A 12,007-nucleotide genomic window follows, 5' to 3' on the forward strand; every position below is an offset into this window, starting at 1 on the left:
AGCCAGTGTTGCTGATGTGACATGTATTATTATTTTAATATGGAAAGTTTTTAGACCCTTTCAAGTTTTCCCACATTTTGTGTTTCAGACTCGCATTTCATAAATCTACTCAAAATACTCCTCGGTGACCAATTAAAAACATTTTTTTTTGTAAATGTATAAAAATTAAATGACAGAAATATCATTTTTACATAAGTACTCATACTCTTCACATTGTACTTGGTTAAATCGCATTTTGAAACAATGACAGCCTCAAGTCTTTTTATTCTGCAAGCTTGGCACACCTTTTATTTTTCTAATTATTATTTTTTAAGTTTCTTCCATTCTTCTTGGCAGACTCATTCCAGCTCAGCCAGGTTGGATGGGGGAGCGTCAGTGAACAGCTATTTTCAAGACTCTCCAGAGATTGTTGTGACACTTGAAATCGTCATAGACCTTGTGAGAGAGATTGTGTCATGCCACAGATCTGGGGAAGGATACAATACAATTGCTGCAGCATTGAAAATACCTAAGAGCGTGATAGCCTCCATCCTTCTCAAATGGAAGAAGTTTGGAACTACCGACAGTCGTCTTCGTAGTTCCAAACTCCCAGCCAAACTGAGTAATCAGGGATGATAGTTACCTGTCAGACAGGTAACCAAGAACCCTCTGGTGTATGAATGAGATCTAAAGTTCCTTTTGTGGAGATGTGAACCTTGCATAAGGACAACCGGCAGTGCAGCACTACACCAATCAAGCCTTTATGGTAGAGTGGCCAGACGGAAGCCATTCCTCACTAAAAAGTCACATGTCTGCCAGCTGGGAGTTTGCCAAAAGGCACGTGACCGACTCTCAGACCATAAATAGCACAATCCTCTGGTCTGATGAAATGAGATCGAACTATTTGGCCACAATTCCTATTGGTGTGTGTGTATGGAGGAAACCAAGCCCTGAGCATCACCTCATTAATACCATCCCTATAGACAAACATGGTGGTGGCAGCATCATGCGGTCAGGATTATTTTCTGCGACAGTCAGGGACCATGAGTCTAGTCAGGATAGAGGGAAAGATGAATGCAGTCCTGATTGTAAAGATGTTCCAGGGTGCTCAGGATTTCAGGCTAGGGGCAAAGGTTTACATTTCAACAAGACAACGACCCGAAGCATACAGCCAAGAAAATACGCTGGAGTGGCTTAGACAGAGTCTGGACCTGAACGCAATAGAACAGAGCATCTCTGTAGAGTCCTGAAAATGCTTGTGTACCAATGCTCCCCATCCAACCTGGTTGAGCTTGGAACCATTCCGCCAAGAAGAATGGGAAACTTCCAAAAAAGATGTGCCAAGCTTGTAGGATCATTCCCAACACCTGAGGCTTTCATTATTGCCAAAGGGGGTTTAACCAACTACATGTGAAGAGTCTGAGTACTTATCTGATTTATTTTTAATACATTTTACAAACACTCCCAAAAAGTTTTTTCTTCATCATTGTTGAGTATTGTGTGTAGACAGGGTAGAAAAATAAGAAGAAAATGGAATCTATTTTAACATGAATCTGAAAAATGTGGAAAATTTGAAAGACTACTTTTTGTATGCACTGTAAATCTTGACAAATTTTACATTTTAAACTGCTCTGCAAAGTAAACTTTAAATTACTTTTATTTACCTACCCTTTGACGATGGTTTGACTTTTGCTGTACACACATTTGAACCCCAATCTTCGCCTTGCTGTGTGTGTTGGCCAGGTCTGAAGATGAAAGGAGCTCTTGTTTAAAGGAATTGATCTTATGAAAGAACATATGACTTGCACCAGAGTTTAGCTTAAATTAGAGTTCTAGAAGTACTAACCGTTTGGTTAAATCTGTATCTTGTGTGAGTCCAACATGAATAATGCAGGGAGAAAAAAAAATCTAGTTTGAGATTGGCACTGATAGTGAACCTGACTTGACTCCTAAGGGAAAAGCAGAATCTGTGGGATGATAGCATGGTAAGAGCATCTATTGCTATATCACATGAGGGAATGCTAGGTCTATGGTACAGTTAGCCAGCTTCTTTGTAACATGCACATTGATTTGTATGTTTACATTGACTTTGTGCAACCAGTGAAATAAGAGTCTGTTAACTCATTCACTGCCAAAAAAAAAAAAGCCCAGACTGCCAGGATTTTGCGATTTTCTTACCTTTTCAAGTAGTCACAGAATATTATATATCTCTTCTTTCCTTCCCTTTGTCCTCTTCTGATGACCATTCATAATTTAGCTGAAAAGGTATTTGTGGAAAATGTCCATCTTTGCACTGCATAATTTGTTGCAGTGTAGCTAAGATGGATAACAACCGACCATTAGGTAATCAGAACATCTGGAGTGGAGTGATACAGATGGGCAAACGTCCCTGTGCTGTTATACTCTTATCAGCACTCATGGAATTCCACGTATAGAAGATCAAATTGCTTGGTTGGAACTAACTGTACGGAATGAAAACAGTACAGCGGGACAAAAAAGTGATTTTTTATTTTTTATTTTATTGGTGCTCTTTGATGTCATTATTTTTGTAGGAGTATGCAGAGTTCCAGTACCGACGGCGACACCGGCAGAGGAGACGAGGCGACATGTCTAGTCTGCGTAGCAACACTCCTGACCCCGATGACGAGAGCCCTTTAGGTACAGTACTCCAGCAGGATTGTGTATGCCAGACTGCCAGTGGTTCTCAACCTTTTCTGGATCAGGGCCCAGATGGGTGGGCCACAAGCATTTTCAGAGCATGTTTATTTTAATGATCAATCAATCGATTGGGATCTGGCTTGAATCATTGGTAGTATACTTTTAGTTCCTATTTATCTGTATCACAAATACCATGACATTTTTACTTTTAGTTAAATCTTTTTTTGCCAGTTATTTGGCTGGCCCACTTGCAATATCTGCATGGCCCACTAGTGGGCCTCGGACCACAGGTTGAGCACCACTGGTGTATTCTTTGCCAACAACATTATATTTTTTAGAATACATACTATTTTATGTTGATGATCCCCTTATGTTACAGGGAGTGTGAAAAAAAAAGAAATAACTAAACTTTTGAAGGGCTATTACTGTAGGCAGAGGCATTTGGGAATCCATCTTTAATCTTTCATCGCAACTTTGGATAAACGAGCCAAAATTTTAAAACCACAATTTTAGACAGTTGTTCACTTATGAGCAATAGACAGCAATCACTTATTTAACTCATGCCCATTACACTGATTACTTGCTTTTGCCCATGGAGTTGAAGATGGATAGGTTTGCACTTAAGAGATAAACTATTAGTTTCTTTTGTGCCAAAGAAGATTGATGGAGGGCAGAAAAATAACTCAGTCAATTTTAGATGGTGTTCTCCACGCAAAATGCTGAATGGCACATTGTAAATGTCTTGTCAGTTAGCCATTACTTGCTAATTCTGCAGTGTTTACTGAAGGATGCTTCTGTACTGTTGCCTATTGGCAATTTCCCACTTTTGTTTTTTTAATACAGATATGCAGGACATTGGAAGTGGACACAGACACGGTCCTCTGACGGTAAGTGGATTGTCATCAGTTTCATGTCTCCAAGACCCTGTTCTGGGCATCTTGTATAAAATAGGCAAACATTTGGAGAAAATAGCATATCTACAAGCTCACAATGCTTTGCGAGCTTGTACATACGGTACTGAAGTCCTGATGTCACTCCCACTACCCCTGGGTCACGGAAGTATTTTTTCTTTTGAAATTCCCATAGGGAAATCTTAGATCGCATCATACAAGAACTGCGTTCCAAAAATAAACAAATCTGCCTGGAGATTATTTCAAGTATCCGACTCTGTGTCTTTTATGATATTGACTTACATTTAATAACGTATGTACGTATGTATGTGGATTTTGCTTAAATTGTTTTACTCTTTGGATAAATTAGTACTTTTTCACTGCCAGTTGATGCTTCATATCCATTTGAGTAAAATCACCCAGCTGATTTGTTTATTTTTGGAACACAGTTCTTATATGACGTGATCTAAGATTCCCCTATGGGATTTCCAATGTAAAAAATAACTGTAACCCAGGGGGATAGCGCCCTCTAGCGGCAGTGATGTCAGACTTCAGTGCTCTATTCACCTTATTCTTGGTTCCTCTCCTGTAGGGGCCTTGAAAAAAAGTGAAATATTTTGAATATTTTTGAAACATGCAACAACATGTAATATGTATGGGGTCCCTGGCACAAAATATTTTCAGATGGGGGGTCCTTCGGACAAATACATATTGATCTGGGGGTCCTTGACATAAAAGATGTGGCCACAGTGGCCGTGGCCAAGAATAAGGTGAAGTACAGCCCCCTGGGGGACCCCGGTCAACTTTGTATAGACGGTTTAAGTGGTTAATTTATTCCAGTTCATTATCAGGTTGCATGGACGCTCTTAACTGATTCACTGCCAATCACGTAGATCTACGCGAACCTATTTAAAGCCGCCACGTGCCAATCGCGTAGATCTACGTGATTTTTTTTTTTTTTTTTTTTTTCAATTTGACCCAAAGACCAAGGAGATATGATTAGTCAAAGATCTAGACTCCTATCCACTTCCTTGTTAAAGTAATACTAGGTAACGTTTTCAACAAAACTAAAGTTAAATTGTATATCTTTTGCGAGTGGCAAAAGTTTCACAACACCCACTCCGTGAATTTCACCCCCGGAAGCCTTTTATTTATATATTTTCTATTGAACGTGTACGGGGGGGACTTTCCCGGGATAATGACGTTCCTGGCCAACGTCATGACGTCGTGGCCGACGTCCTCAGGAACTACCGCCACGGTTTCCTGTTTGGCCAGGAACTACCGCGCTATTAACAAAAAGGAACCTCACGCTGATTTTAAGATAATGTAGGATTGGAAGATCGAAAAAGAACAGAAAAAGAAAGCACAGCTCATGGTAACTAATGCTCCACTGGCTAAGAGAAACGATCCGTAGATAGTATAAAACAATTAAAAGAACGCTTTTTGAAACGCTTCCGGCTTCCGGTGAAAACGAATGGAATTCTGGGTAATCGAGGACTAGGGAAATTGTATGCAGTGACGGTAGTGACCAGCAGAGGTTGCTAAAAATCGTTATTTGTGATTCTGCATTGTACAACTTTAACTTAAAACTTAAAAATTCTGTAGTTCGGCTCCTGAGTACTTTTTTTTTTCAATGAAAAACTCTGGCACTGGCAAAAAAAATATGAAAATACCAATGGCAGTTAATGTGTTAAAGTGCAACAGACTTTTACCAAAAAGTCTGTTGCACAGAGATCTGTATACAGTAGTTTATAGCTAGTAGTAATCCCAATAGAGAAGCAATAATGTGTAGGTACAGTAGGTTGGGAAAGCAGCACAGTTTGAAGGGGTGCCAGCGATGGGCTCGGTTCATAACTAGGGCTGTCACAATTATAACATTTTACTTGACGATTAATTGTCAATCAAATAATTGCTTCTGTCGTTGACCATTGGAACAGTAAGAATAAAAAAATAATTTCTGTTGGGCATTTAGGCTTCGCAAGCAAAAGTTGCACAGGCCAGATATGACAAATAACATTCATATTTAATAACTTAATTCTTAAAAAATAAATGGTGGAAATAGACGATGTGCAGATGCGACAAAATGTGTCTCATCGTGACACGCTTTGAGCTTGTAGATCGGCTATTTCCACAATCTTTGAAAATGTTTGAAATTATTTGAATTTTTTTTACATGGAAATGATTGACGATTATGCAAAAAAAAATTGCGATCTCAAATAATTGCGATTAGATGATTATGTAATAATTGTGACAGGCCTAGGAAGGTGGCGTCCCCGCTTGCTGTTACAGTCCATTTTTCCAAAGCTTCATCTGATTTAGCCTCGCGTGGCCAGACAATATCACACGACACACTGCGTGGATATTAGTCTGGTCCCTATCAACGATAGATTTTTTTCCAAGGGGCGGTTACAAAAAGATCCAAACGGACTCTATTGGTTAGACTTAAACCAATCAGAGCAGTGCTTCCTTGTTCACGAACTAATCAGAGCAGTGCTTCCTTGTACGTCATTGCTCCAAATAAGGTGATAAGCCCGCCCACATTTGGATACTGGGCCCTGGTTGGCTCCACACCACTGCGGAGGGAGAGAAATGGAATCTCTATGGAGGGGGGCCAGACCTAATCTGCCGAGGGCTAAAGTGCGATGCGATTTTGCAAAGGCAGATTCGGCTGGAACCAGGCTACATCTGATTGGCTTTGCAGCAGTCGGTTATGTACTGATCCTAGTCCTGACACGAGCGCCGGTTGAAATCAAAAGAGTACACAATACAATCTTCAGTGTTAATTTAACTCTGAGTGTTCAAATGGCATTTGCACACTCTTTGAGTTGGAACAGAGCCACACAGACGCTCCCAAGTGAAAATGATCGATTCCCAAGTGATTGGGTTGGCTATTTTGCATTAATGATTTGTTGGGTTAGGTTGTTGGTCTGGCAATGTGCCAAGCATGTACTATTGTAGAGGAAACACTGACACCACAGTCCCCAAAATAAGTGGAAATGAGAAAAGTTTGCTGCAAAAGTTTATGTTGTCTCGAAAGATTTTGGCTGTGACTTTCCTATTGAATTCTGAATAGTATTCTGAATGTGGGCATCAGTTGTGCTTCACTGGCCACCCTGCTTTACAAAAGAGCAACAGAAAGAGTATAGGACATACAAGCTTTCCACCCGACAACAACAATTATGTTTGCGTGTCAACGGCTGTGAAGTAGCAGACTGCCACTCTGGTTTGCCGTTACATTTAGCTATGTGTACTAAAATCAGGAGTGAAAAGGTGAAAATAATAAGTCATGGTAACCCCAGCTCTGTTCTCGGATGTTGATGGAGATAAGGTTCTATTGAGGGACTATTGTAAACTGAAACTGCTAAATTAAATGAAGACCATAAAAACTCAGACAACACTAACGGATAGGCAGGTTAAATGCGGGACACAGTCCTTTGCTGAGACTGGGGCCCCCGTCTTATCTTATTTTTGTTTTTTCCACCTTCAACAAATAGTTGTTTCTGTTCGACCATAACAGCTGACCGTACAGTCAACTGTAGTTAGTTAGCGAATATAAGATTTTTTATTGTCAAATTAAAATACCTCCAAAAATAACATGTATTTTTTTGTGTATTTTGTTATTTTTTACTAGGGTCTCGGTTCTTTGGAGGACGACGATCCCAACATTCTATTGGCCATTCAGCTGTCACTCCAGGAGTCTGGGATGACAGGGGATGGGTTCAATCAGGACTCCCTAGCCAATGAAGCATCACTCGGCGCTATCGGCACATCTCTGCCCTCTAGGTTAGAACAGAGCAACCCGGGTGTGGACGTCCTCCACAGAGCGTCTCTGAGCAGCACCGAGCTGCTGGAGCTGGGAGATAACCTGGCAAGACTGGGCAACTACAACATTACCAGCCCATACTCTGCTTCTGCAGGTGTTCCCACCTCTGTCCCTTTGCAGTACTGCGACAATCACCACCGGCCCTTCGGCGGTTCTGTGCCAATGCCGTTGGCTCCTGGCGGCAGCGGCTCATCAACGGGTCTCTTCTCCTCCTCCAGTGATACGTTGGACTCCACTACGTGTGGCAGCCAGGACCCTTCCTCATCCTCCTTGGCAGCAACAAACGCCAATCTGCTGGGTAACATCATGGCGTGGTTCCATGACATGAACCCCCAAGGCATCACGCTGGTCCCTGCCCTTTCCTCTGAAACTGACACAGACCCAGACCCGGGCACACTCCACCCAGCCTGGGGAGGTGGTGAAGGAGGGTACCCGGAAGAGGAGGAGGAGGAGGAGAAAGGGGTCGATGCGCTTTTGGAAATCCCGAAGCCTCAGGAAGGGATGGTGGACATTTCTTTCTGTCCTCAGAGACTGACTGACCTGGAGGAGAAGGAGGTTGCTGCTGTTGCTACGAGGCCCACACAGTTAGATCTGGTAGGTTTGGACACCGTGTCACTACCTTACATGGCCACCTTGGACGCAGGTGGCAAGGACACTGAGCGGGGCAGTGCAAAGGTCTGCAACCGCGTCGACACTCCGACATGTGACACAATGTCCGACCAGCTGCCCAGCAGCAGCTCCTCCGAGTGGGAGGACCAAGTGCACTTGGTGTGATGTGATTGGTTGACCGGGGACAGGGAGGAACACTTTGTGAAGGCCAAAAACCACTCTGGAATGCAAAGCAGACTTAGGGAGTATGTATAGATTCAACATATTCCTTGAGCACTCTGCTGGAATGTATGTGGAAATGAGGAGTTTCCTCACAGGCTAATAGGTAGTTAGTAAGGCTGGTTAATGGTTAGACTAGGATCAATCCCTGTTGCAGTTTGCATATCCAGTCTAGAGCGGACACGGAAATGGCCTGTGTCTCTGCATATGTGTGTGTGGGTGGGTGGAAATGACTGGATACAGTAGGTGGACTCTAGAGCGGATATGAGCACTGAACAATAAATCGAATCCAGGCTTTCCACAGCTACTGCAGAAAGCCTGGTGACGTGAGGTCAGGGGATGACAGATAGATTCTCAGCTGTAGCGCAGAGACCTAGACAGTACAGTTGCAATCAGATCAGTTGCCTGTGTTTACTATCTCATCCACCACATAAGCAGATAGTGCCCTCCTGGTGGGGGACTGATGGCTAAGAGATTGCATTCCTGGAAAATGGGCACTAACTGAAAGAGATGTAGACATTCAAATTGATACAAGATCTGAAAATGAATCGTGTGCTGATAAAAAATTTGCAAGTTGCTTTTTCTAAATCTGTCATAGATTAGAAAGTAAGATAAGATATTTAGAAGATTTAGCCTCATGCATATGCAGGTTTGTGTTTTTTATATATATATATTTTTTCCACTGGAGTAAAAGCCTACTGTATGAGGTGGGTCAGGTTTGAGGGTGTTTTTCTTTTGTTTTATTTCAGCTGTACCCAGTGGACTTATTTTAATCTAATGTAAGTTTTGTACTGTACAGTCTGAGAAATACTTTCACTCCTGTCCATCTCTGTCTACATTATAGGTGCCAAACACTGAATGGCAAAAGCGTAGTTTGCTATCACCAAGTGGATTCTCTAAAGCAAATTGTGCCTGCTTGCTACAATCCCAATAGTTGACCCAACCAAAAGTTAATATTGCCTCAAACAGAAAAATGCCATTTTTAGATTAAAGGTGAGAGATTTTTGTCAAATCCCACCATAGTTTAATAAATGTATAGACACAGTAGGTACTGTGTGCGTAACAGTAATGTATACTGTACACACATAACCCAGAATGAGCGGGATTCTTCTATTGAACTGAAAGCTGCTGAAATGGACTTTATTCATGTCAAGGCCTCAATTTCCAGAATGCTGTACTGTTCGTTTGTCAGTAAGCCTTCTATGAGCTTCAGATACAATAAATGTAGTCACATCAGGGTTGTAGATTAACAGTTCATCGCTATGTAACTGTATACTCTTGATTACATTGTAGCTGATTTTGAAGGATTCATTTTGTTAAGATAACCTGGGAGTGTGGCACATTTCCAAGTGATAAATCAGATTAAATATACTGCAAGCAGTGCTGCTGTTAGCATAAAACAGGAAAGGCCAGTAAAATATCTAATCAGGTGATCACATTGAATCCTGCGAATTAATTAATGAAGCCTACTTTGTTGAGTCCCTGTAAACTCCTTATGCTTAAGCCGTTGTAGGACCCCAGTATCATACTTGTAGAAAACATGTACGTATGTGTAGTGTTCTGTTCCTCAAAAAACATTGAGAACCCTTGCGTAGATGGTTTTCTACGCAATTAATCACAGTGCCTTTATGTCAATCACTTTTTTAAATTATTGCCACTTTTATCATGTGCTTATTTAAAATGTAATTTCTAATGGTGTGTACAAAAGAAACACCTTAATTTAAGATTATTTCTCTAACATTGAGCTAACCAATGTCCAAATGTGACTTTTTTTTTTTTTTGTTTCCCAACAATATTTGTAGCCTGAGGGTCTTTGAGGTTTTGTTCTGTCTTCAAAAGGTATTAATATAGAACACAATCTTTACCTGTATTGTGGGTAGCAGTTGGTTAATCCATCGCATTTTTAAATATATAAAATAGTTGTATTTCTTTCTCATTATTGTGCAGTAGGGCTTCTTCACATTGGTAATTCGTATACAGTACAATTGGTTCGTCTGTACTTTAGAAACTAAAAGTTGTGGGTATTGACATTGGAGAGTTTGACTTACTGTATTTATGTGTACAGCGTATCTTAGCTGAAGGCGTTAAAACTGAAGAAACACGCCATATAAATTAGTTATTTCCTTCATTGTCAGAGAATAAGGATATAGAAAATTGTCTACAAGGTATGTGGCATATAAGTAAGATCAATATTTGTAAGTTTCAATTATTGATTTAAGTTTTCCCCCGAACTGATACCTGACTGTACTGAAGTTCTTTTCATTTCTCATCACGAACACTAGTAATTTAATGTACAGTGTTGACATTGTGAAGCTGTGAGTGCCATACGGTTATGCTTAATTTATACTTTGTTATACGACAGTAGTAGATCTACAAGCTCAAAATGCATTGCAAACTTGTAGATCAGCTATTTTCGTCGTACAACAAAGTAAGAATCAGGCTTTAGTGGCTCTAGGTTTGTTGGTCTTAAGTTATGTAAACTGGTTTGTTAAGTGGAGGAGCCGGCTAACAAAAATATTTTGTCCTTTTTCTGTAAGGGGCCGTCTCCATCGAGGCGTTTTTTTCCCGGGGCACTCGCCTAAAAACGTACCCAAACGCCCAAGTTGAAAATATTTTAGCTCTCGGCAAGTAAAGACAACACCACACGTGAACGCTGGAGCACAAAATAAATGCTCAGCGCCTAGTCACACTGCTGGGGTTTCCAAAAAAGCTGCGCTCCCATTGTAAGAAATTCAAAACATACACTACGCTCAGGGGGAAAAAAACGTCTTGGTGGACACGGCCACCCAACAGTATGCTGTGCATGAAATGGGTACAAATCTACATGGAATTCATATTTTCCTTTGCATTTCACTTCCAATGTCCAGGTGATTTATTTTTAAATGGCAAACACATTTTATAACACGTGGAGATTTTCTATTGTAAAGCAACTAATCCTTGAAATGCTATTTGCACTTTCATAGCCTATACTTGATACATTCCCTCTTTATATGAAAGAAAAATGTTTGATGTGTGACGATGCCAATAAACTACGAGTTGAATTTTAAGTGGTCTAATGGTGCTCTGATTAAAAAAAAGACTATTTATTACACATTCAGATGTCCAGTTAAAATTCCATATTTTAATAATATGCACAGAAACACAATAGTGGTCAACAAAGGTATCATTTTCACTATTTACGTTATTAAAATGACTGCTTATAGAATAACCAAGTCCACATTCACTGTGATGAATGTCAGATTCTACAGGATATAACAACCAGAATAATACTCAAGCTGCATACTGGGCAAACATTCAGGAACACCTGTATTTTGTGGAAAGTGCTTGGGGTGAAAAGTTTCAGTACAGAGGCCCTTAAAGATGATGAGCTGAAATGAAAAACATGTTTTCTACCCTTTTAGAGCATGTGGGGTCATATTGGGGACATGGTTAACAATAGATGCCAAAGTAATTAAGTGTGCCTGCCATGCAATGTCAAAACACTTATCCTCCAACATCCACACTTCTTTATATAAAAACAGCGTTTTCGGCACGTAATACAAACGTTCGGGAACGATGTTAATGATTTTTTGTGCTCAGCTAGACACTAGAGGGCGGTGCTACTCTGTTGAATATCAACAAACATGACAGATGCGCATTACAAACGATCTATTACAATCAATCTATTTTTAAAGTTAAACAGTACACTAAAATACGTTTGTGAGAACATTAGAGGCGAGAAATAGGCAATGCAGTACATGATGCAGCATTGCCTTGTTTGATATGTTTTTACTTTGTAAAGTTTTGTAGAGCAGCATGACATCCAGGCGGGTCAGATACTCGGCAATGC

At 40.6% G+C, this 12,007-nt stretch overlaps 1 protein-coding gene across 4 annotated transcripts in view; it reads left to right on the plus strand.

Moving 5' to 3' along the window:
- The window catches only part of LOC308083245 (ankyrin repeat and IBR domain-containing protein 1-like), a 46,706-nt gene extending 35,481 nt beyond the window's left edge, over positions 1-11,225 (plus strand). For all 4 annotated transcript variants that reach the window (XM_080425501.1, XM_080425498.1, XM_080425500.1 and 1 more), the window contains 3 exons: positions 2,532-2,637; positions 3,481-3,524; positions 7,159-11,225. In XM_080425501.1, coding sequence (XP_080281627.1) covers positions 2,532-2,637; positions 3,481-3,524; positions 7,159-8,124 — 1,116 coding nt within the window. In that variant the 3' untranslated portion in view covers positions 8,125-11,225. The remainder of the gene's footprint in view (positions 1-2,531; positions 2,638-3,480; positions 3,525-7,158) is intronic.
- Positions 11,226-12,007: the final 782 nt, after the last annotated feature.

This window comes from Gymnoscopelus braueri (assembly GCF_963280865.1).
Source record: "Gymnoscopelus braueri genome assembly, chromosome: 4".
NCBI classification, from domain to species: Eukaryota; Metazoa; Chordata; class Actinopteri; order Myctophiformes; family Myctophidae; genus Gymnoscopelus; species Gymnoscopelus braueri.